The sequence below is a fragment of the Haliaeetus leucocephalus genome, unplaced genomic scaffold, assembly GCF_000737465.1.
Source record: "Haliaeetus leucocephalus isolate CR32 unplaced genomic scaffold, Haliaeetus_leucocephalus-4.0 Scaffold157, whole genome shotgun sequence".
Classification (NCBI taxonomy): Eukaryota; Metazoa; Chordata; class Aves; order Accipitriformes; family Accipitridae; genus Haliaeetus; species Haliaeetus leucocephalus.
This window is the reverse complement of record NW_010972593.1, coordinates 2,113,046-2,139,453: the sequence shown is the minus strand read 5'-3', so window position 1 is coordinate 2,139,453 and position 26,408 is coordinate 2,113,046. Positions and strand designations below refer to the sequence as shown.

Here is a 26,408-nt window from a genome sequence, read left to right as displayed (position 1 = left end):
TGCACGGTTCAAGTAAAATTGGAGCTGGGGCACCGAGCCCAACTGCGAAAAAAGCCCACCACCGAAGGGTTTACTCATGACTGGATGGTGTTTGTCCGTGGCCCGGAGCAGTGTGACATCCAGCATTTTGTGGAAAGGGTGGTCTTTCGGCTACATGAGAGCTTCCCAAAACCCAAGCGAGGTGAGTGTATTTTTAAAGATCCATTATTAGGTCTCTGTATGAAAGAGCATTGTGCAAGTCAGTGTTGTCTTGGACTGTCACTTTTCTGTAAAATGTCGTCTTAAAGAGGAGCAAAACGTACATTGCGTGCGCTTCAGCTTTAACCTTTACCGTCTTTGTTTGAGGAAGGTCAGAGAGAATGGGACCTTTCTTCTGATGAAAGGCCTGGAGGTGAGATGCTTTATCCTCTTACTTAAGCATTAGTACATGCAGGTTCTCAAGACACTTAGTGACAGCAGGAGATAAACTCATCCTTCCCATTTTGTAACATGAATTAATTTGTTAATATTTGCCAGTACAAGCTGGAAGCATGTGATTGGTGGGAGATGCTCGGATACTGGGCTCATATACATACTGGAGTATGTAGACTTTGGCATTGGTCATTAAGTAGTCATCAGGATTTCTGCAATTTCTGGTCTCGGGTGCCAGTTCAGGTAGTATTAAACCCAGCAGAAATCAGTGATGCCAAAGGGGTGATGATCTCTTTGCCACTGGCTGTACATTCCAGCTGCATGTATGTGTTCAAGCACTGGATAGGCAGCATGGTTGGGGAGAGTATACAGATTGTAGTGTTATTTTCTGCTGGATCTATTCTTTGTTCTTTCTGACTGTGCAGCAGCATGAACCTGATTCTTGGCATGGGGCAGCAGGAACGCGTGGTTGAGGTGGAGGAGCAGGAATTGCCCTTTTCGGCAGCAGCGCAGAGTTAGATCTGCTTAAGATTGTGTAACTGCATCTGCAGTGTTATTATTATGTAGTGTTACAAGGAATGCTGGCTGCCTAAGAGTACTGCTGTAAATTACTTCGTAATGTGCATTCTTTGAAATATTACTTTGAAGACTGCTGGTCACGCAGGATGTCTTAGGACTACCTACTACATTGGTTATTTGTGAGAGTCCACAGTGGAAAGTAACTCAAAGGTGTTCAGCTCATAAGGATGTGAATCTAGTCTGTATGTTAATAATATCTCCTTCAAATTGATGTACTAAAACTGATGTATGACAAGCAAGTGCAATACTGAGCTGAAAGCTAATTTATGAATAAAAGTTACAATCTGCTGTGCTACAATTCTTGTCGTCTGGTGTAATTACTTTATTACAAACAACTGTGTTGGAGTAGTACATGGTCTTTGCTCAATTGGTTGCCATATCATCTACCTTTAAACAGACAGTTTTTTCCGATCTCTAGGTTTTGCATGCTTGCTTAAGCTTGCTCATGATGCCAGCTCGCTTTTGACCGAAGTGTGTCTGGGTTGTACATAAATGGTATGCATACTATTTCTAGATTTGTTTGAAGGGTTTCTTTAGATGGTTTGTTCTTACTTGGAGCAAAATCTACTGGTGAAGGTAGGCTTGTGCTGCTAGCAGATTGCTTGTATAGTAATTTTAATTTGTTAGAATAGAGTGGCAAAGGAACAAAGGCTGCTTGGCAGATAGTCTTAAGATTCCTGCTGCCATATTGGCACGGTTCTTTGGTTTTGGGCTTTTTCCCCTAAATGATAGGGTTCTTCTATGAAATTCAAGTTAAAGCAAGTCTAGAGATTTTTATTACTTTGAGATACGTTCTTTTTTTTTTCACAGTTGAATTTTGAGTACTGCTTTCTAGCACCTTAATCATGGTGGAAGTGCTCAGAGCTGGGGATAATATATCTACATTAAAGGAAAAATAATTTGTGTGCCTTGTAGGTTTGAGGTACTGTTTCCTAATCATATTAATTACTTGGAATTCTTTAGAGAAAGTAAAAAGATTTGCACTGAATTCCTCTAATTACTTAATTGACTTTATTTACATATATTGTAGTGCGTAAATTATACGCAAGTGCATCCGGTTCCTGAGAGGGAGAATATCTGTGTTGGTCTCAAGTTTCTTCTGGCAGCTGTTATGTATAGCTATGTCATGGCCCAATAAATGATCCTAGAATCTTTTGAGTCAGCTATCACTATACTGAAATGCAGTGGTAGATGATGGGAAGGATTCAGTAGCATGAAGAACAGGTAGCGGGACAGGGGGAACAGAGGCGGGAAGCACGCAGATTAATCTTAGAAGTGATTAACTTTTGTAATCAACGTTTCTGCAGTAAGCAGCGCTGTGACCTTAGCGGCAAACTGTTTAACCTTTCTCCGTTTCCTTGTATGTGAAATAAATAGCAGTGCTTACCTGCCCTTCAGGTTTGTTACCACGTTTGGATGAAGCAGCTTGTAGTATGGCCATTACGTAATTACAAGGATTGAGCATTGCAGGAAAGCATTCAAAGGAAAAAAAAAATCCGCTTGCGTGGTATAGTGTTTTGATTAATAAATATGAGTATCAAAGTAAATTTTAGCTTCCCATACTCTTCCGATTCCCACCTTTTGGACCTTTGCCTTTTTTTGTGAGACAGCTTTAACTGGCAGTTTGCATTGTTGTGGAACAGCACAGAAATGTAATTGTATCTCACTGCAAAAGGAGGGGAAGAATCTCATGGAGACTCTGGCATGGAGTGTTTCATGTTTCCTTTCCATGGGAGGAGCTAAGAACAGATTTTCATGTTCTTAGCTAAGCCTATGACCACCATCTTATTTTGGTTTGGGTTTTTTTTTTTTTTTTTCTTCCCCACAAAGGTCAGTGTTTTAAATGTGTCCTGAGCTGTCAGAGGCCCATTTCTCATCTTGCACCTCCTTTTGGCTCAGGTTAAGTTGCATTATATTCAAAGTTAACATTTGTCTGTTCTCTTTTCAGTGTGCAAGGAGCCCCCTTACAAAGTGGAAGAGTCTGGCTACGCGGGCTTCATTATGCCCATTGAAGTGCACTTCAAAAATAAGGTAGAATCTGATTTCTGGTCTTCTAATTGTTTTGAGCTGTGCCAGAGCCTGAAACTGCCTGACAGAAAGACTCTAAATTATGTGACTGTTTTATGTGTGTGTTTTTTATTAGTCTAATAAATAGAATTTAACTGAGAGTTGGAAGCTCCTGCCAGACTTCAAAAGAAAGAGTTTGGCAGAAATGGAATTGTATAGAAAGGTAATATCAGGACAGTGTGATGGTCCTAGAGATTCTGAACAGAGATTGTACCACTTGTAACAAGCTTCTCTAGCATGGATAATACTAAAGCAGTTTAAAATATTTTATGCCAATAGGGTAGTAAATAAACATAAACCACTGATTTTTATAAACATTTGTAAGTACTGTGTTGACTGGCAATATATTAAAAAACCAATTTTTTAATTTGAAATCTTATTAAATTAACTGTACAGGTATAAAATTTGTATAGGCCCAAGACAAACATTTGCATATATAGGACAGGTATTTACAGCTATGTTTAAAAATACCGTTGTTCTGTTTCAGTACTCTTCCAAAAAGAAAACACCAAGTACTTTAAATCTTAAGATGCATTGCCAACAAGTGTATGGAAGTTAAAAGTTGGGATTTATTGATTGCTTTAAGTCTTACCACAGAGGTCACGTGCTGCATGACTTGAAGAAGGTTATGAAAAATAGGGATTTGGGCACTTGTGTTCATATTAACTCAGTTTCAGTTAATTTGTTTTGTTAAACATGAATACCGAATCTTTCTGGGTTTGATTACTACTTAAATAAAAAATAAAGCAAATAACTGCTGTTATCATCCCTAGGAGGGAACCTAGATAAACTGAAAATTTGACCATTAAGCCACAGCACTATAATGTATGCTCCCACCCCCCTCAACACTCCAAGCACAAGCCATTACCCCAGGTCTTGCTGACAGCAGACCACATGTAACAACCTAATTCTATTTAGCTTTCCAGCATCGTTTCCACTGTACCTCCCACAAATGTATCTGTCTATTGTTTCCTTCTCGCCCCAGTCTAGCACAGAACACTCTCCTGGTGGTGTCATTTGTGAATAATTAACATTTTAGTTTGTTTTTTAGCCTACCACATTGCTCTTACCCCACTTTATGAGTCTGAGTAATAAGCCAAATAATGAGACTGAACCACAAGAAGTCTTGTCTTCTAAACCTGGGAACGTTTTGCCCGCAACTTTCTTTTGGGTGGTTGGGGTAAGCCAAAAGGATGTGAAGAGAAATGGCAGTTAGAGAGTAGAGGATGAAGGTTGTTGATAGAAGCAGCTTTTTTGGCAAACACTGAAAACTACGGCTTGAATGCAAAAAAAACCCCTCAAAAGCTTAAAAGTAGTTTGACTTCTGGTGGCTTTTCTGAGGTTTTGGATGGAAATCAGGAAACTCTTCATCTGCACTGTATGTTGGCTTAGATCAGATTTAAAAACTACCTTTATGTTCCTGACTGAAAAATGTTGACTTCTCCATGATAACTTCTTGTAAGGGGAATCTCAAATGACTGTGATGGGTGAACTATTCTTTGTTTCTACTCTTACCTTTTATTTTTCCTTCCTTTCTTCCCCCAGTCTTTTCTCACACTTGCCTTTTCCCTGCAGGTCTCCAATGGCTTTGTCTTTCACAAGTCCTCAGATCCTTCTCTCTTCTTTCTGCCTCTCCTGTATTTTTTTTGTAGGTGCACTTAATTGCATTGACTGTAGACTGCATTCATATGCTTTCTTTCTCTTCATCCCTTATATTCGTATGCTCCTCGCAGAATATGGAACTGGCAGCTTTTCTGAATATAACTTGGTTTCACACCCACTGGGGTCATCACTTCTCATTGTTTCTATGAACACGTGACTGCATAGTTGTTCTTTCTAGTGTTAGGGATAGGATGGGTTTTATAAATAAGGGAAATAGGTGGTCTCTGTTCTTACTGGAAACAATGGAAGTAGCAGTTAATTTAGGAGAAGGCGGTTTGGTTTTGGCATTTTGGTGTTCAGAAACATGAAAAATAAATATGAGAACAGGTTTAGCTGCAGAATTGTTTTCAAAACTACAAATCTTTAAAATACTCATTTTTGCCCTGTTTTTTAGATGCATGCATTATGGAGAAGTTCTTTTCCACTTTCAAACTGATTGACAAATTGACTAATTAAGGAGATTCAGACAGCACCTCCAATTATTAAATTGGGGCAAGCAGTGGTTGAGGGAAAACATGATGGCTTCCATCTTCCAGCATGTCATTTGAACAGAGACATGTTCCCAGGTTCAACCATGAACTTGAAATACGTGAGCTATACTGAAGTTGTTTGAAATTTGCTTTTACTGCTTAAAAGTAATTTTTCCATCCTTATGTCAGCAAATGTTACATTCTCTGCACATTTGGAAGTTAAACATGGTACTTATGATTGCTGGAAGCTTAGCTGCCTGACGATGTGAAGAATTTGGCTCCTCTGACCACTATTACCCAGTGATAATGCCATCTGGAAATATTAACAGCTATGAGTATTTTCAGTAAGTGGAGTTGAATGAAATATAAGAGGTAAATCTGCAAAGATAGAAGTGCAAAGACAAAAGATAAGCAAAGACTGGGATAGAGCAGCAATTTAAAAGATTGGGAAAGAGGAGGAGGAGGAATGGCAAAGCCTTTAGAATACAGTCTATTTTCTCCTGCATTAAAGAATATGACATTAAAGCACCAAATAAATAAGTCTTTACTACTTTGAGACCATATGTTCACTCTGATCTCTGTAAACCTGTTGACACTGGTGGGGATCAGCTGTTGTGTGTAGAGCATATATTGTTCTGAATTTGCCTGAATTGATTGCAGCATTTGGGACTCATCCTTGAATAACTCTTTTCAAGTAGATGTTATGGATTGATTCTGGGATTGGGTAGAAAACGCTATTTTGTAGGTGGCTGGGCAGGAGTCGTTGGGTGGGTCTTTCTGGCCATATGCTCCCTAAATTCTAGCACGTTTTTGTTGATGTGTGTCCTCTCAGTTGAAACAAGACTTGCAAAGGCTTTGGGATTTGTTTATCGATGCATGTTTAGCTTTGTAAGGGTGAGAAGAGAAAGGATTTAAAGAGGGAGTGAACTAATCTGTGGAGGTTGATCTTTGCCATGGTTGGCTGAAAATTTTTTTTCCACAGTTTAAGCCTCCTTTCTTAGCCGTTTCCTTTCCCTGTTCTAATTTGTTACTAGGATGATAAATAGTGGTTGTCAGAGCCAGTGTACTCTTTGCTTTGGCTAGAGAATCATGGGCCTGTTCACTGCTGAGGAACAGTTTTACTAAGAATGGCTTAAGAATGATTTTAATGAACTTTATGAGGGATTTTTTTTTTTTTAGGCAACTTTGCATAAAACTGCCCATTAACTCGCTTTTTTATATTGTTGTTGTCTGTTTGGAGTAGTAGAGTCGGTGCTCTTGGTCCCCCTGAAGCTTTTGGTGCCTTTCTGTCAGACAGGGAAGTGTCAGCAGAGCATTAAAAAAGGTGCAAGAGCCTGTTCTTGTCCTCTACGAAGTTATGCCTTGTTGGCATGTGTTTGTCCTTCCTGTGCTGTAATTCAGTTCCTCAGTAAGTAGGTGCTTTCTCAGTCTTGTCATTTGAATTACAGAATATATATTTTGAATATTGCTGTGAACCTGGACAGTTTGTATATCTGAGCTTTCTAGAGAGTTGCGGTGGTCTACACAGGCCATAGGACTTGCAGTCTTATTTGATATTGGTGGCCTGGTAGAGCCTTTGTCTCTGTAACTGAACCTGAAAAACAAATGGCAGGGTCTCAGTAGGTTGAGTGATAAAGCTTTTGAAAGCACAGTTGACTAATGATAGTGGATCATTTAGGATTGTTGGACTGAAAATGTTAGTATGCTATTTTTATTTTTAAATCTTTTGTGTTCCTTTCTCTAACGAGGGCTGCTGTAAGTGGCTTGTGGTGCTTGAATCAATACAAACTGGGTACAATAAATGTGTTGCTGTTTTTCTACTGCTCTTCCCTCTCCCCCACTCAATTTCAACAGTCTTGAGACTTTTTCATGGCCTCATTGTTGTCTCCAAATACATCTCTTATAGTGGTGTATGTTGTAATCTGGAGGCTGTAATACAGGTATGACTTTGGTATTCATCCCGTTACATTTTTTGCATCCTGATCAAATTAGATCAATCCCCCCCACCCCCAAAAGCTAAAGGTCTAGTATACTTTCATGCTATTCTGATATAAGGCAGATGATATTAATGTAACATGGATAAGATGTTGTATTAAACTCTCTTTAAAGATACTACCTCCCAATTTCAGTGCTAGAGATAAAAGGCTTCCAGTATTTACATAATGGGTACATGTAACTTGGGCTTTTTCTATTAGTGAAAGGGGAGGTAAGCAAAGAAAGCAGAGAAATCTGTTTGATTTTTCCAGTGAGGTTCAAAATAAAAACATGCATGTTTTACCCCTTCTACAATATTTAGAGGTGCGATATAAAATACATAGAAAAATACTGGGGAAGGGAAAAATTACTTATGTTTCAAAGTAGGAACTCAGTGGAGAGGAATGTAGGTTGCACGTGTGGCAGGGTAGGTGAAACTGGAGATCAGTTAGAACTGTGTGTCAGGACTGTGCCATCAGGAAGGTATTGGCTTGTGAATTACACCTAAGGAAGGTTGCTGAAGAGCCTGTGTTTGCATGAAACACTTGATTTTACTTAACAAATGCGTGTGTTATTGGGGCAGGGTCTGCACAGGTTTGGGGAATGGAGGAGTAGATTTGACCTGCTAGTTATTCAGTGTTGCTGAAAGTTGTGGAAGGAGGAGTAAAACTTGTTGTTTTGTCTAGCCTTGAAGTGGAAGCATTTGTTCTGACATTTTTTAGGTCTGTTCTGTATGGTCTTACTTACAAGCCTGCAGCAATTTCTTTTGTGCTGCTGCTGAGTGGTGAATCTTTTTTTTACTTTTTTCTGTCATAAATTGATATGTATTATCAGTTTAGCTATTCTTCTATCTGAGCAGACTGTTTTCCTGGCCAAAACACCCAGGCTCTGTGTGTTTCGGTGGCTGTTCAGTGTGGCACATCGATAGGCATCTCCATATGCTGAATTCATTGCAGTGCCTGGCAAGGAAGCCTTGTCGAATGTAGCAGCTTTACTAGCCATGCCAGCATCATATCATGTATTTGTAAGAGCTAGTAAATTATTAAATGCTTGTCTTTGAGCAGTGAGTATATTTTCCTAATTTTGAAACAAAGTAATAGGCTTCAGATGGGGGAGAGTTCCAAAATGCTGTTCTTTGTTATTTTACTTAACCCTGTAGAATCTCAAAAAAGACAAGGGTGTTTCATGGACTTGTTAGCAGAGTATAACATAAGGCTACTTGCTTCAAAAAATGAATATTGGGCTATTCACTTTTAAATGTCCTGTCTTGAAGCGGGGTGGAAGACTAGTCGAACGGGTTGTACGAGCCTGGAAAGGGGGTTTCATTTATACAGACGTTATGGACCGGTTACGGATAAATGACTCTGTCAGGCTGGATCTATGGCAAAAGGGAAGTAGTGTTAGATGTTATAGTTATTGAATAACCATGAGTCTGCTTCCTTGGTGTGCTAGATTTTTGTAGATAATTTTGCTTTATGGCTTTCTAAAAGTGATTTATGAGCTTTATGCGCACGCTACCAGTGAAATTCTTTTGATTTGTGTTAAGTGGCAAAGGGCACACCCTGCCTTAAAAACAGGACAAGGAAATTTTAACAAAAGACTTTGAAAAATTCCTCCTCTTGCCAAAAGAACTTTAACCCATTATTTCAGAACGCGGAAGAAAAATAAAGCAACTTTAGTGTTCGTAACAGTGCAGTGACAGTCAGTGCAGACAGGAAGCTGGAAAACAGTAAAAATAAAGTGTGATGTGCTCAGCTCTGGAGATTGGAGGTGGAGTAGGGGGATTCACTGGTTGGAGGGAAATTTATGGCGGCTGCAAATAAAAGCTTGGCCCTAGGTCTGTGGTACACACTTCTAGTTTACTTCTATGGCATCGTAAGATTTAAGGGGCAGATATAAACTGCGGTTCTAAGGTGGCTTTCTGAGAGATCCCATACCAGGTTAACCATTGCATGTCCAAATTGACCAATGAATTTTAATCTGAATAACTGCAATATCTACCAGTTAGAAATGGATGTGATCCATTCTTTCTAAAGCCTTTCTTGGAAGTAAGGCCATTCAGAATAGGGTATGGTCTCAGAGGGCAACAAAATATCCACAGAAAGTAAGTCTCTCCCTCTTTCAGTTTTACTTTTTGACATCAAGGGTTGAATATCAGAAGGTGGAATCAGCTGAGAGTAAAGCTTGGCTTGCGCATATAACTGCTACTCAAGCAGGAGTACTTGAAGTGGTGTTGCAGGATGAAAACAGACTGCCTGAACCTAAGTTCTTACAGTGAAAAAGTACTTACACTCTGTTGCAACTCCAGGCAGCAGGATGTGTAGATCTCAACATGTGATTTAGAAAGGCTTTGAAGTGTGGCACTGTGGATTCAGTGTGGCTTTCCATTTAAAGTTAGATGTGTAGGTCCAGGTCAATTGAGAGAGATTTTCCTTGGTTTGGGGCTTCTTTTTTTCCTCCTTGCCTCCCCCACCCCCACCCCTTGGTGGTTGTTTGGAGGGAAGAACTTTTTAGGGAGGACCGGATGGGTTAAGCTTTGGAGTGTCTTGAGCTGTAATCATTAGCTGTCAGTGAAGGCAGTAAAGGAAAGAATGTTTATTTGCAGCTTTTTGCTTTGAGACTTTTGTACTCGTTCTTTTAGGAGTGCTGTAATCTTAACTGTTCACTTGGGGGGGGGGCTTCTGATGGCCTGAGACGATACAAAGGATATTTTAATGATCGTGGTACTTGGCTAGGGCTCGGTTCCCAGGGCGGTCGTGATATCTGAGTTGGAGAAAAATCACGTTGAAAAACTGTCTTAATTTTACAAAAAGTGGAAACTCCTCAACAGAGGTACAATAAATATTTGGGAGGTTCTCTGCTTTTGAGTGTATATAAAAAATGGGATACCTAAGATAAAAGGGAAATGAATCTGCTTCCCCTCTCCTGCTCTGGAAGCAAACAAGCAAATGACAAAGCAGAGCTCTGATAATGTGATGGCTTAACAGCTTTTGACTAAAGCCTGCTTTTGCTAATATAACCAAGATCAATTTACTCTGTGTTATAAACTAGGAAGAGCATTTTAGAAACCATTCTTAGGCCACATTTGGTTTTCTATTCATCCTTCATTTAAGTTTATTAGACTTTGAGGGACCCTCTACAGCTGCTGTTTTAACTCCAGTGTAAGCACACACATGCAGAGCTCACTAATGATTCAGTTAATGAGAATGGTTGTAGCAAAAGAGGAAAATGACAATGCAGTGTATTTTGCAAGTACTTCTCTTCTTCTTGCCATTCATCTGTTTTAGCAGACATTGAACCCCTTCAAGTGTGCATGGATTCTTCAGGACTTTTCCAAAAGAGGGTCTGAAGACCCTTGTGTTGGTAGAGTGTTCTTGCTTGTTAATGGGAGACAGTTCTATTGTATGTGTCTGCTTAGATGTCTGCCTTCCGCTGTTTGGGGAGTTAAGAACCAGACCTTGACTCCCAGGTGAGCTTAGGGTACTGATTTTGATGTAAACCAGGTGTGGTTACCACACTTTTTATTATTAGAGGTATAGTTTGTACAAGAAATGGTTTCTTTAGTGACGTTAGTATCCACCAAGCAAACAGCAGGAATCAGTGTGGTCTGAAGCTGTTTGATGCTTCAACCTATTTTCAGCAAATCTAATGGCTTGAGCTAGAAGCCTGCGGCGTCTGTTCCCATACAACAATGCAACTACACCAGGAAATCAAGCTGCTGGATATGAATTGTGGAAAAGACTGCTGTGCAGCTGCTTGATGTTGCGCATTGAATGAGGCATGTGGGATGCATTCATGTAAATACTGAATGTACTGTAAGGCTCTGTGTGGTTTGCCACGTTTTGAGTTTTCATCTTGAAATGCAGAATACAAGATAATACCAGGAAATGTCATATCGATATTTGTAATACACAATAAGTATGCAATATTTGCAATTTGGGGAGAAAAAAAGGAAGAAATTTCTTCCATTCTCTACTGCAAATGCAGAGTATTTGCTGTGCTTCTGTAGCAGGTGGAACAAAACCAGTGAGGCGCAGATGATCCCCAACATGCATACAAACTCCGGATTTCTTCAGTGAAAGTGCCCTTGGAAAGTTCAAAAGCTTGGGATATGTTCCCATTCAGCCCCTGCAATATGCATATTGAAAAGGGTTTTACAAAACGAGTCATCCTTTTACCATTGCTTTTAATCTTTTCTCAGTACCCGCAGAGGTCCTGTGAGTTTAGAAGTTGTTCCTTCTCTAAATAAAGGATTATGCTTTTCTTAATATTGATACTTATAGTTCAGCTGCTTCCCAAAGGAGATAGGATCTGAATTTCAGTGAAAACAGAATAGTGGATAAAGCTTGTGAATCTGCTTTCCTAGGAAGACTTGAATGGCTTTAAACAGACAATTGTCAGTCAGTATCCTTGTCCGTGCATTGCTTTTGCAGTGAAAAGCCATGCCTGAGTTTCTGATGAACAGTATGTTAACCTCAGGCACTTTAGGCACAAATAGTTTCATTTCTAGCGCTCTGATCTCATGATGAAAAACTCTATAAAGGCAACACTTACTCAGTGGTTTATTTGGGATTTTCAGGAGTGTCTGTTTGAATCCTCTGACTTTGTGTACTTGCCAAACTTCTTCCGTTTTCCCAAAGTCTTTTTTGTTTTTAGGAGGAGCCGAAAAAGGTTTGTTTCACATATGACCTGTTCTTAAATTTGGAGGGAAATCCACCTGTGAACCACCTTCGTTGTGAGAAACTGACTTTCAACAATCCCACCAAGGAATTCAGACGCAAACTCATTAGGGCTGGAGGGGTAAGTGCCAAAGGGATTGGAGATCTGAAGAGGTTCTGCTAAACTGTGTAGTGATCTCATTTTGCTCTGGGGTTTCTTTTTAGCTGCAGCCCAGCAGGCTACAGTTTTCTACATTCATCTCAAGGATGACCCAGCCAATTTTTACTCCTGGTTATACAACTGCAGCACTTGAAGCAGAACTAAACCATTGCTAGTGTGATTGGTGGCACTTTGTTTTCAATTTAAATGTGACCATTAATATCAAAGCACTAAAACCCCTCTGGAAATGGATGTCTTCTGTGGATGTTGCATGCTGTCCATCAGGCAGTTACAGTTATCTGTGACCTTCCTAGTGTCGTGAGCTGTATCAGTATAGAAAAGCTCAAGAAAAGGGAGAGGCTTCCAGTCTATTCCTTACTTACTTTTGCCACAGGAAAGCCTAATACTTAGCACTTCCTGGTCAATAAATGTCCTCTAAACCTGAGGTCGGCTGCTTGTGGTTTAGATAATAAAAAATTAAGGAAAAGTGTTAGAATATAGAGTGAAAATGGGTGTGGGAGGAAAAAAAATAGACTCTTGAAGGCACAATAAGATATGGCTTGCTACAGTGGATGAACTCTTACTTCTGGGAAAGTAATATGCAGTGATAAACTAAAGAAATGATCCTCAAATAACTACAAGATGTAGGCAAATTAGTACAAGCCATGAAGTGCATGAAGTTTTTAACCAGACAGAGGATGTCATGACTGTATTCTGAGACACCTCCATATATAGTAATGTATAATTATGTTCTGTTCAAGGACTTTATTTGAGATGGTCTTAATTGCTGGCAAAATTTTCTTCTGAAAAAACATGTTTCTAGCCTGAAAAATTAGAAAAGTAAAAAAGCTATGGGGAAGTTTGTCAATAATAAATCTCAGGAATGGCAAGAATTCCAAGCTGATCTGTCCAGAAGTTCCTCGGTGTGCCAGTGCTTTTCTGTATTGGGCACAAAGAGGAAGGTGTTTATTTCAGCCATAGGATGGCTGGAACATCATTTGCTTTCTAGGATTTTCATAGTGCATTAATGTATTCCTGATGTATTGAGGTGTTTCATCTGTGAATCAGTTTTGATACCATTCATCTAGTGGAAATTTTCAACAGGATTATTCTGACAGAATATAGGGGAGGTAAGAAGAAAAATGTTTCATGGAGCTCAGTGCTTGGTGTTAAGATATTGTCAAGGGAAGACACCCAAGGCCTCCCCCCCCCCCCCCCCCCCCCCAAATGAGTGAATTCAGCTTCTCCTAAATTGATGAAGTCTTGCTCATTCCTTCCAGATTTATCTTGCTGCCCTTTTGCAGGGTAAGAGCATTTGCAGCAGAACACACAGTTCTTGTCCAGAGCTTTATTGCCTGCTTGTGCTCAGAATATTGGTGTTCCCTTTGGGAAAGATACTTGATATTGCATGTTGCCTTTCACTTTTTTTGTGGTTTTAATGCTCTGTGTTTGAGGAGTTGCCTTGAAACTGAGCATTACCTAGACAATATCTTTTTATGGCCTTTAAGCAGGGGAAAAAAACATTCAAAAGATGAATAATAGTGTGTTAATTGAGCAAGTGACTTAACATAATCATGTGTTAATAGTCCATGCGACTTTACTCATACATAATTTTTCTTCTCTTTATTACTAGGTAATGGTAATGCCAGAAGGAGCAGAAACTGTTTCAAGGCCAAGTCCAGATTATCCTATGTTACCCACAATACCACTCTCTGCCTTCTCTGATCCCAAGAAGACCAAACCCTCCCATGGGTCAAAGGTCAGTGAAGCATGCTTTTGTGTCATCCTGAGGTGAAGAAGTCTTTCAGGACTTGCTAGTAAGAGTTTGTTTAGCAGCTGTTTCTGGCTACTTTAATTCTGCAACATTCTTCCTTGTACTCTGTAGTTCACTAGGTAATGGTCTGGGACTTATCATAATTTAGGAGGCCTTTTTATGATTTGCTAGACTTCTCTCCAGGGAAATTTTGAGAAGAAAATTAAATGTCCAAGATGGGAATTTTTGGTGAACCATATCTTCCTCCTGATCTGCTACAGAAGATAAAGTTGAATGAATTCCTCTCTGATTGTTCTGACTTGTATCCTCGATGCTGAGGATGAATTATGTGGGTCTTTCACTGTCTGTCATGTAAAGCTGCACTCTTGAGTCCTTGCATCTCTTAGCAGCAAGGCTGAGTAGAGAGTCAGCAGTTCCTCTGTCATTAGGACTGCTTAGGGTAGTGGTGTGAAGAACATAAAATATGCTGCACTTGGTCAAACTAGTGATTTCAAGATTTGATGTTTGCATCCAGCAGTATCTAGTTCTTGAGACTTCAGAAGAACCTTAAGTTTTCTTTTTTTCACTTATGTGATGGCGTTATTTTTGTATAATTCTACATAGGAGAAACAATCCACAAACGATGTGTTTTGAAGCAGATTACGTACACTTTATCAGCCTGAACAGTCACAGATATTAACAGCAATTCATATTACAATGTAAATCGATTCTAATATCCATTTTCTTCAGGCCTCTAAACACTTCTGGCACTTCAGTCATGCTTTTTGATGTTGATGTTATGAAACAGAATAAAGAGGACTTATCTGTTAGTGGCCGATATAATTTTGGTCAGAAATTAAGCATTAGAAAACAGAAGACGGAAGAGAAATAAAGGGTTCTGACCCAAGCTGTGGTGAAAATTGCCAGTAGCCAAAGAGACAGTAGTCTCCTGCTTCTCTTCCTCCAGGTTGCCTTCAGAGGTCCATGTGTGTTTGCATCTCAGCACGTCCAGTTCATACTCCAGTGTCTCCCCACAAGACCTGCTTCTATAAGTCTTTTGAATTCACATACAATTCGCAAAGGATATTACTCCTTTGCCTTCCTGTATACCTGACTCTTAGGATGGGCAGGGTCCTAATGATTGGTATCTTAAAGCTCTTATTAAAGGTGATAAAGTGCCTGCTGATATCACAGACTTCAGCTCTCTTATCGTTGTAGGGACATTAAGCATTTTTGTTGAAGTTGTGGTGTGGTTGATGTGGTTGATGTGTGAGTTGGGGGCTAGGCTGCGAACATAACTTGGCGTTTGCCGTGGATGTGATTTAACCTAAAAAAAACCCTCTTTAGTTGCTGGGGTTTTTTTATCTGAAATATGGTGAGAAGTATAACTTTGCGTAACACAGCTAGAGTGAGTTTCCTCTTATCTGGCTTCAGATGTTAACCCTGCAGATTAAATCTGAACTAAATATCTATAGATGTTTATAGACCTTTTATAGACCATGGAAAGGAACAGGCATTTGTGAAACATATTTCATCCTGTTCCAAGGTAGATGTTTAAGTGCCTACTGTCAGTTTCTCTCTGTCAGCTTTAGGGAAATCTAGATGTTTACCTCAGAGGTAGATAAGTACATTAGGTATCTGTGGGTGGATGTCTACATGAAACAAATGCTTCAATGTGATTTATGAGAATGTGTTTATAGCTCTGTGCAGAGCTTCAATTTCATACCTAGCTTGCATGTTTCTGTTGCTGAATTTTAGGATGCAAACAAGGAAAGTAGCAAGGCATCCAAGCCACACAAAGTAACCAAGGAGCACAGAGAGAGGCCAAGAAAAGACTCTGAGAGCAAAAACTCCTCCAAAGACCTTGAAAGAGAACAAAACAAGCCTTTGAAGGACTCCTCCAGAAAACCAACTGAGAACAAACTGCCTAAGGAGGAGAAGGCACCTCCAAAAGCTGCTTTCAAGGAACCAAAACTGGCCGTGAAGGAGACCAAACTGGAGAACACTTCTCCAAAGGGCGGGCCACAGCCGGAGTTAAAGTCTTCCAGCAAGAGGCCCTCCAATGTTGAGTCACCAAAGCCCAGTGCCAAAAAACAAAAAAAGAGTAGCTCCAAAGGGGTAAAGAATATCCTAGGGACGTCTCCCAGAACCTCGTCTTCCTCATATCCAGAGAAGAAACAAACCAAGGAGAAGATGAATGCCAAAGTGGAAAAGGTAAAATCTGAAAGTGAGGCCAAGGAGATCAAAAAGCCTGTGGAAATGGAGGAGTCAAATTCGGAGGATGAAACTTCTTTCAAGTCAGAGGTGAGTAGGGATTTGTCCTTTACCTGAATTTTATAAGTATGCTGTTTAAATCCACGCGTGAAAAAGATGTTCAAAAATATTCCCTCAGGCAAGATAGAGAACCAGACTGGCAAATACTTAGGCTGGGTTGTATCTCAAATAAAACTCTTCTTTGAAAATCCTATCAGTATTTATTGTTACTGCTGCCTGGTTTACCTCCTGTTTCAGATATGCAGTTCTATTTAGATTTATCTGCAGGCAGAGTTATCTAAAAGTTGGAGTTTAAGGTTATGGTCTCTCGTTCATCCCTTGCAGTGACATTTATAGAGCTAGAGTATAGTACGCATAGATAAGCTTTCTACCTGCTTATGATAACATAATGTTTTTGAACGTGATCTTGATTCAGAAAAGGAGCAAATAATTTCAGGTTTTTTTCTGGAAAAAAACCCAACCAGTATTAAAATGTAAATAAAACCCCCTATTCCTGACATGGCCTATAAGAAACTTGCTATTGGCTAAAGCTCAAAATACAACCGCATGCCACTAAACCTAAATTAGTTGTGTTGTAAAACATAAAACAAATTATGTTATTGTACTACTATTTTTAAAAGCTGTCTAAATATTTTTTCTTTTTACAACTAAAAACATTCCTCATCCTCTGTTGTCTTAAAATCGTTTTCCAAAAGAAGGCAAAAAAAAAAAAAAAAGTAGGAGGGGAAAGTTGCAACCTAAATCCAAACTTTCGCTACTTTTTGCTTGTATATTTTGTATTAGCTATAGAGAAGCCATATATCTTCTAATAGGGTTCACAGGTAATGTCACATTAATTTTTGAACTGCTTCCTACTGACCACTTCTAGAAAGATTTGTTTTACGAGAATAAATCTAGGGACAATTCATATTATGATTTAATCAGCGCCATGATACAGTAAGTATTGATGTGTTTATTTCAGAAAGGATTTTTTGCAAAGGATTCCCAATAGAAGAGTTTATTGGGGAAGTGTTAATTCAAGTTACTCTGCAAAGATTTTTTTTTTTTCCAGATTGATTAAATGTGTAGCTTGTGTGTTAAAAAGAGGCCACTCCTCTCCACTTTTAGCCTTATACCTGAAGTGCATCAGTGTGTAGCAAGCCTATCATTTCTGTTCCAGATACATGGCCCTCGCTGCGAGCTTCTGTACTTTGCTGATCTCTGTTAAGTCCTGAGTGTCTTGTACTTCATTATTTCTTAGGTGTCATCCATCCTTTTGGGACTCACCACGCAGCTGTAAGCTGATAGTGCTGTTTAGACTGTTCTGTGAAACCACAAACTGTGGTTGTGGGTCCACAGTGTCTGCTGCAGTCCTGTCCTGCCCCACCAAGCTTTCTATGCTTCTGTGTCCTCTCTTGCACCAGCTCTTGTGTCTGTTGGATGCTTGACAGAGGTATTTGAGTGCTAGCCCAGAAGGAGGGTAGGAATACTCAGTGTGATGGAGGGGGAACCGTGGCAGCTGCCAGTCAGATCAGCTTAGGTTTCTGTGGAACTTGAAGCTTAAGGGTATAACTGCATAATGCATTGGCATCAGCAGAGAAGACTGTTTGAATTCCTTTTCCACCCTGGGGGGTTCTTTTTCCTCCCAGCGCTGCAGTTTGCTACTCCATCTTTGTACTGGTACAGCTGTTTGTGGATCTGTGTGGTAAGCCACATCACTAAAGCGAATGAGCAGCTGGAGGTGGACCGGGGCCCGGAAACTCTTAAATCAGCTTTGCTTCTGCAGCCAACGTATTGTGCAACATGCTCTGAGGCTGCAACTCCACGATTGCTTTGAGTTGACATCTTTGCAGGCTGCTGTTGAAAGAAACAGTCTTGCTCTCATTTATGCTGCTGGCATGAGAGCTCGTGTGACTTTGCAATGGGCTGGAGGAGTTTCTCCTTCCATTTCAGCTCCTGCTGAAAGTTAGTTGTCCTTTCTTTTTTTTTTTTTTCCTCTCCTTTTTTTTCCTTCCCCCATCAAGTCCAGTTCCCTGAACTGGCCTCATGCTTGGCTGCCTAAATGCTAGTGCTGACAAAAGGGAGAGGCTGAGATGTGAAAGCAGGATTGCTTTTTTCCATTGTCGGCATGTGCTTTTGTCATATCACGGTGACAGTAACTGCAGCCTGAGCATGCAGAGCATGTCCAGCTGGATGCCTCCTGGTTGAAATAGCTGATAGGGTTAACGGCAAAAGGAAAGACAGGGGTCTATACAACTTCCAACCTCTGCTTCTGAGGTCCTGTTAAGTCATTTTAAGTGAACACCTGCTAGGTTATCAGGGATGAAGGATGTTAGGATTGAATCTGTGGGTAAGACACAAGAGCTGTGCTCCTTTGTCTTGAAAATACGGCTCTTTTGCTTTCATGTAGTAATTTTTCTAAACAAATAGGGCTGCTGCAGTGTGCCAATATATCAGATATTGGAATTGTCAAATTATTCTCCTTTGCTACTGAATAATTCACAAGGGTTGTAATACCTCTTTTTGACATTTTTCCCTGCCTTCTTACAGCTGAATAAATGAAACTCTTAACAATACTTGGGTGATAAATTATAGGGAAGGGTGGTATTGGGATGAAAGTCCTGCCACCGCTTTCATTTATTAATGCCCAAAGCTGCTAATGTGCCTCTTTCTACCTGTTTACAATGTTTTTATAGTATTAACACTTTCTGTAGTAAAGTTTCTTGATCAATGGGAATGTGTGATTTTTCTAGCATCAGGATTTGGTAGTGGAAGTAATAGGTGTATTCCCAGGAATGGTGCAATGAAATTGAAATGCTAAATTTCAAGGGAATTACTTTTAAAAAGGCAAGATAATATTACAGTACATTGAGAATCTTTAAACTAGATCCTACTGAGTAACAAAAAACCTTTAAGATTATTGTAATAGTCGCTGCTGCTATTGGGGATGAAATAGTTGATTTAGCCTTCACTGCCACCTCGCGGTCATTTAAGCTAAAGCATGTGATTGCTGTACAATATCTAGTTTTATGTTAAACACGTAGCGCTAAGACTTTGTTTCTGGATGATGTTATTAGCAGTAGTTCGTTATATCTTTTTTACTAACTCTTACTGCATAGTATGCTTCTGGCATTTCTGTTGAATGCTGACAGTCAGTGGAGTTGGTTTCACAAGAGTTTAACTGGTTATGTTATGTTTTCACAATAAACTGGAAACAGTACAGTGGATTGCTCAAATTGATGTAGAAGCAACTGCTTTGAGGGTATACTAATAAATTAGAACTAATTTTGGAGTCAAGTGAGCTAGTTAGGATAGGTGTCCTTTCTGTGTTTAATGATTAGTACAGGGTGTTCAGAGGGAATGTTGGTGGGTTACAATAAATACACTTTTTTAAGAGGGCTTTGATATTTGTTCTAGGTTGTATACAAGTCATCTTTCACACTTCAAAGTAAGGGGTTGTTCACTTTGACATTTTTCAGATGTTATATTTCATCACTTGAGGCTATTTGAAACTAGTGGCCTGAAGAGTTTTGGTGGGAGCTGTTGATGCCACTGCCCAGGAGTGCTGAGCTACAGTTTTCATAAATGTTGGTTTTATTCACCTTGCATTTCGTATGTTTTTTGTAGTTCCAAGAGCTGCATTCAGTGATGTACGATGTTGTAGAGTGCTTAAATGCTTCTGTCTCACTGTGCTTTGTGCTCTGCACTGATTTTCCAGATTAGAAAGGTTAAGATTGTTTTTCTTTTTTTCCCTTTTATGGGGGGTTAAGTCTGTCCAGTCCAGCCCTTCCAACTCCAGCTCCAGCTCCGACTCCAGCTCTGACTCTGATTTCGAGCCATCTCAGAACCACAGTCAAGGTGTGTTGCGAGAAATAAAATTTGTAAAAAATCTTCCTTGCATAACCTTAAAAGGCTCATGAGAATGAGATCCGTTTTCCCAGCAACATATATAAGGCTAATATGGTTTCTTGTATGCAACCATGTGTTGAAGCTGTGACGCTTCAGCAAGAAAAGGCAATAATGTCGTAGCATAATCGTGAACAAGTATTTTTCTTGTTTTGGCAGTTAATTTATGAGTAGGGTATCTCTCTGGGTTTGGTTCTTTCCCTGTTGACTTTGGTTTCTGCCTCAGTTTATAAATGTGTTTGCTGCTGCTTGATCTGTAGTGTCACCAGAATATTTCTTCTCCAATTTCATATGTTTTATTAAAAATTATAAATGTGGCATTCATCACTTTGCCAGTGCATAACATAGCTTCTTTTTCAGATTCCTCCACTAATAATCCAAAGAGATATACTGTGGCAATAGTAAATGTTCTAACATTAGCATATGCTGGGTTACTACAAGTACTGTCTCTTGAGTGACATTTAAGATAGTCCCCAAATGTGTGAAAAATGTGTCCTTTTGTTTTCATTTCAGAAGAGAGTGGGAAGGTTTGGTGGGAGGCTAGGGTGGCTTTATGGCAGTTGTAAGGTTTGTCAACTCTGCTTTAGTTTTGAGACTGGGATACAGTGTCTTTTAGCAATATCTTTGTGCAAAATGAAAATACCAGTGACGTCTTATTGAGAAATTTTGATGTATCTTAATAATCACTAATCCAGTTTAGATCAGATAGCTTGGATGGAGTTCTGCTGCACATGTCCTGGTGTTGAATTGCTTTCTCCCCTCTGATCCCAGGCCCACTGCGCTCCATGGTGGAAGATCTACAGTCTGAGGAGTCAGATGATGATGACAGCTCCTCTGGAGAAGAGGCAGCAGTCAAAGCAAACCCAGTCAGCCGGGATTCCAGGTGGTAACAAATCAGGAAGAAAGATGTTTGTTGTCTTTTTGCCTTCCATGTTTGGTATTTTTGTGCCCTCCATTTGGAGAGAGGAATCAAAGTGATGGGGCTATGCGTGAGAGGAAAGTGTGAGAGAAGGAGAGAAAGGGCAGATGTGTGGAGTACTCAGCACAGAGTAGGGATACAGAGTCAATGACAACAGCAGACTGGGAACCGAATTGGATGAGGAGAGATCACTGGAGCTCAAAGAGAGGAAGCCACTGCGAAGTGGTACATGTTGAGCTTTGCAGGTGTTAGTGACTGAGCCCCTTAAAATAGTCACCTAATTGTTGTCTTCAGATCTCTGCTGAGCTGAATGGTGTGTGACACCTTTGATCTGCAGAGATTAGAGAAGTGTTGTGGAGGCTGTCAGCATGTGTGCTCTTCTTACTGCATGTGACTGATACAAAACTGCGAAGTCTTAGTCTGCCGATAGTGCGTGCTGACAGTTGGTTACTTGACTCCTATGGGACTTGGTTAACAGCTGTTTCCTGCTTTAGTCAATGGAAATAGTTGAATTTCATCCTTCTCCCCTCAGGAAACGCTGTTGTAGCCAAATCTGGAGTCTCAGGCTGAATATTTGAAACCAAAGGCTTGGCCCAGATAGCAGCTGCAAATTTCAAGTGATGCTTGTGCTCACCAAAAACAAACAAACAAAAAAGCCATTGTTGCACTCTGTCATTATCAACTAAAAGAGGAATGGAGAGACTTTGAAGGATGTTTTTTAGACCTTTAGGGGATAGGTAATAAAGAGTTTTTCAGGCTCATCAAAAGTAGGATACCTGCTATAATACATCTGCAGGGCCACAAGAAGAACGAGAATAAATAGGAAATCTCAAAGGTCACAACAGAAACACTAAATGCTTTTTTTTTTTTTTTTGCCTATGTTTTCAGTGGAGGTGTTGGTAAGCCAATCATGCAGGTACTTGGTGATCTTGGAATGAATCCCCCAAATGAACAGTTGCCATTTGTGAAAATCAGGTGGTACTTAGTTGTTCTAAGGGGACTTGCGTATGAAAGAGTTGAACTGCTAGCTGTGATGTGTAAACTAAAACTCCCTACTCTGCCTGCTGAGTGAATGGAAGATGGCAAAGGTGACATCAGCTAGGAAGAAAGGGATTCTTGGAAATTACAGACTGGCCGTTTCTCCCAGACAATTTATAAGTCTATGATAAATAAGAGAATTTCACTTAACGCTGTGTGGTTCAGTTGACAGCTAAGTAAGTTTCCTGTTACCTGACGATGCTAATTCTCTGCTGCTTGTTTTTCAGACTGAGCCTTAGTGACAGCGACAGTGATAACAGTGCAGATTCCTGCCTGCCAAGTCGAGAGCCACCTCCTGGTCAGAAACTGCCCCCAGCAAATAACAAGGTACTGCATTCTACATGCCCTTACAATACTACTTTCCACCACTCTTGGTTCCTGCACTGTATTCAGTCCATGGTGTTAGTTCTGACTTGCACCAAATTTTCCCTATTTCACTGTCTTCATCAGACAGGTAATTTCTCTGTTCAGTGCTGTGCATCCAAGCCATTAAACCACCATGTTGTCTGAACTAACTTTGCTCCTTAATGTTGATTTCTTTTGCCCTCAGGCATCTGGAAGAAAAAGCCCAGAGTCTTGTAACAAGCCAGAGAAGATCCTGAAGAAGGGAACATATGACAAGGTATGTCTGAGGATTTGCATATCATAGAACTGTTGGATGCTCCCTAACATTTCTGTGTAGAAAACAATTTGAATCGGCCTAGCCTGTTCACATTGTTCTGTCTCGGCAGGTTGAAAGCTTGAGTGTAATGAAAAACAGATGTTGAAAGGACAGGCTTTGGAAAGTGACACTGCAGAAATTATGTATATTAAATAGATGGACCCCCAGTTTGTTCCCATGTGCAAAATGTTAGAACTGTTTTATTTGTCTGCCCTTTGTCTGAACCAATGGTCTGCCTACTGCTGTGGTGGCAAGTGCCTCTTCATTAAAAGGCAGTTTTCATCTGTCCTTGATCTTACAAATTAGAAATTGCTCGACGCTTGCTTTGCTGGGTTAGTTGAAACCTTTATTTGTTCAATGAAATTCCCTTTTTCTTGCTTCCACTGAAAGCAGAGCAGTGTACATGCTCTTAAGGCATGGCTAACTCACAAGCAAATAGCCAAACCCCAAGTTGTCCAGAAGGTTCTCCCGCTGTGACTTTTTTTGTAAAGAAATCAATTAAATGGGAGCTTAATACTTTTCCTTAGTCTAATCACTGAGGTCCTTACGGTAATCAAAGAATCAGTCTTCAGCTTTCACTTGTGTGTGTGAACACTTTTTCAACAGGACAATACAGCATAGGTTAATCACTTCGTGTTAGATTTAAGTGTGATCTTGGAGGTACTTGCGTCCGAGTCTCCTGCTAGCTACAAAATCTTCCGCTGTTAACCATAGCTGAGATGGCTTATCTGGGGCAAGGTTTGTAGGTAATAGTATCTTTTATTAGACTACTTAATACAGATAGAAGGGGACACCCCTGAGACCCATTGAAGAGAGTGCCTGAAATACCATCAGCTTTTCCAACTGTCAGAGGTTTTATAAGAGATACTAGCTCTCCCAACAAGCATAGCATTCAGTACTGGTTGGGTGTTTTGGGAAAAATGCTTGTCCCTGTGTGAATGTGCTGGGGAGGGGTATATTTCACAATTTTTTGCGGGGGGATGGGTTTAGGATTTTTTTTTGCCTTCGTACAGTTACTGAAATTAGTTCAGTTTTGCTGATACAGACATGAACAACTCTCAGTCTACAGATTAAGAATCTATTCCCTGTAAGCGATAGTGTGCCAACAGAAACTTGCCTTGTTGGCTGCCTAAATTAAAAAAAAAAAAAGAAGAGAGAAAAAACCAAATGACCCTTATATAAGAACAATTAACATGTTGAGCTTTTAAACAATTCTGCATTTACCATTGTGGTGTATGTAAAACTACCAGGGAATGCAGTGCACTCAAAGAATTTTTCCTTGCTTAAACACAAATCATTGTTCAGCAGATTGCTGGGATATTGGTCACTGATGTAGGTAGTTTCAGGTAATGAGTAGTTTATTAGTACAACCTGCTGATGAAGAACTCATGCTGAAGTTCACCAAGGTGAACTTCACCTTGTTGAGGTCCTCTAAGCTCAAAGGTTCTGACCACTTCTTAAAGCTGGTTACAGGTGTTTGTTTAATGGTGTCATTAAATAGTCTTGCTGATGGTCTTCAGACCATCCCTATTTATGTGAAGTCTATAGTTTCCTGGTACTTGATAAGGATGGAGGAGGCAGTAAAAAATTTAGGGGAAAATTGGGAATAGGAACATGTCTGAAAGGGCCTCTGATCCTCATTAGGCAAGTCACTTTGGCAGTCATACAAACATGCCACATATGTCACTATTTCTGTTCATGCCTCCTTTACAGGCCTACACTGATGAATTAGTGGAGCTTCACAGGCGACTAATGGCACTACGAGAGCGCAATGTGCTACAGCAGGTAGAGATCATTTGTCAGATTTCTGGCAAGCTGTTGTACTCTGGTAATCTTTGTGTCCAAGGGTCTCAGCTGGACCCCTGTGATGCTTGACCTTTCACTTGCCTCTCCTTCATGAGAGAGTCTGGTTCACTTTGAAACCAAAGATATGTCAGAAAAAAAAAAAAATCAGATGTGCATGCAATGTTTTTGTTGGAAAAGATACAGAAGTGTGGTTTGTGCATCTTTCCTCTGCCATCCTGGTAGCGGTCCCAAAGCTGGGCTCTCTTGGTCTAATTTAAAAGGAAAGAAATATGCCCACCTCACTTCCTGGACTGAGCTAGTCAGGCATGCAGGAGGAGCTGGTTTGCTTTTTTGGGAGAGCATTCCCTTCATGTTGCAAGACATTCTCATCTCTGAGGCTATTTTAAAGGGATGAGAAAAGGACTGGATGGGTTGCTTTATATCTGCTGGCCTTTCTGCTGTACTTAATCTTTATGGGGTCTCTGTATACATCCTTGCTTGTCTCCTTTCTGTACAGATTGTAAATCTCATTGAGGAAACCGGGCATTTTAATGTTACCAACACAACCTTTGACTTTGACCTCTTCTCCTTGGATGAGACAACCGTCCGTAAGCTGCAGAGCTACTTGGAAGCAGTAGCAACATGACGCTTGGCCTTAGAAGCAGGCTGCTTTTGAAACCAGAAATCCCGTTTATTGGTACCAGGAAACGAACCCATGGAACTAGGCCTTCTTATTATCTTGATTCACCCGAAGCACTGCCTTAGAGAACAGCCATGCTCTATGAATGCACAGCCAGCTGCACTTTCTTGTAGGCTTCAAACAAGCACCCATATTGCTGAGTCTGTCCTCCCTAGCTTCATAAGTATGCTTGGGCACAGGTCCTGAGTAGAGCAAAAGATGTGCTGCACTTAGCTGCACAGTGTGACCTTTTTGGTTTTACTTCGAGAAACTGTGTTTTAAGAGCACATTTTCAGGCGTCTCTGAGATCTGAAGAAGTGTGGATGATGTTTTCTTCACCAAATCTAGGGACCAGCCTGCCTGCGGAGAGCTCTAGCGAGTCCCGTTTCCTCCAGCTCTGTGAAGAAGCGTTCATGCTGTGTAAGCGAGATTGGCTTTTACAAAGCTAGCCAAGAGACTGATGACAGAGGAGGCTTCCCAGGGGTCCTGCTGGTCTGCTAAAGAGGAAAGTGGACAGATTCCAGTTTTGATCACTTGCAAGTTAGTTCTGCCGCAGTTCGGTACAGAGCACTGCTGTAATTTGGCTCCCGATTCCTACAGGGCATCGTTCCACGCGCAGGACCTTCAGCTTCCTGCAGAGACAGTTTGTGCTCTTTGAAGAGGCCTCTAGAATCTGCTGTCTCCCGCTGGGGTTTTGAGATGTCTTGTTTGTTGATCTGAGCTCCTAAACAAAGTCTCACTCCTTTCAGTCTGCTTTAACTGTAATAGGACTACAAAACTGTAAGCTGTATATTTTATATATATATTATATATATGTATGTACTGTATGTATAAGAAGGGCCTAGTTGGGTCTTACGATCTTAAGGGTGTGTTTTTCTGTTATGTTTTTTTTTAATGGCTATGGCAGGGGAAGGGCGCTTAATAAGATTTGACTTGTTTGTTAAAATGCCTCTTGTGGACAATTTTTAGTGAATGGAAGCTGAACAGCAATCTTCAAAGCATTTTGTGCTCTGGAAGGGGCTCACCTGTCGTCTTTTCATTTGTCAGTGTTTAATAACTTTGCCAAAATACGTGATTGGTTTTGTTCTATGTTCTCAAAGAGGAATCTCCTACAGTGGCCCCTATAGTAGTGGCTGTACTTTGGGAAAACCAAAACAAGGGAGAATTTTATCTTTTGGACACACCTGGAAAGCGCTGATGTAAAAAGAAGTGAAGTCAGGTTTGTTTCTTCCTCCCTCTCCCGCCCTGCTGCCTGTTCAGAAATGGCAGGAAACAGTAAACACTAATCCAAAATCACTCATATATTTCTAGTTAAACTAGTATTGACTTCCAAGTGTTGTCTAGGTTGGTGTGAGGAAAGTCCTGTAGCTTTCATCCAAACTGTATTACACTCCTGTTCCCTAATTTCAGTTTTTGGGGGGTGTTTTGGGTTT

General features: G+C 40.3%; 1 protein-coding gene across 2 annotated transcripts; it reads left to right on the top strand.

Annotated features, from left to right (window-relative positions):
- Positions 1-26,408, top strand: MLLT1 (myeloid/lymphoid or mixed-lineage leukemia (trithorax homolog, Drosophila); translocated to, 1). 2 transcript variants are annotated; one of them, XM_010562286.1, is made up of 11 exons: positions 1-181; positions 2,939-3,021; positions 11,820-11,963; positions 13,615-13,740; positions 15,493-16,038; positions 19,758-19,845; positions 20,665-20,776; positions 22,078-22,177; positions 22,401-22,472; positions 24,225-24,296; positions 24,814-26,408. In XM_010562286.1, the coding sequence occupies exons 1-11, from the start codon at positions 85-87 to the stop codon at positions 24,940-24,942; spliced, it is 1,569 nt and encodes a 522-aa protein (XP_010560588.1). In that variant the 5' UTR covers positions 1-84; the 3' UTR covers positions 24,943-26,408. The 2 variants fall into 2 exon arrangements, with proteins under 2 accessions (XP_010560588.1, XP_010560589.1); XM_010562287.1 differs by lacking the exons at positions 22,078-22,177; positions 22,401-22,472; positions 24,225-24,296; positions 24,814-26,408 and adding an exon at positions 21,701-21,958.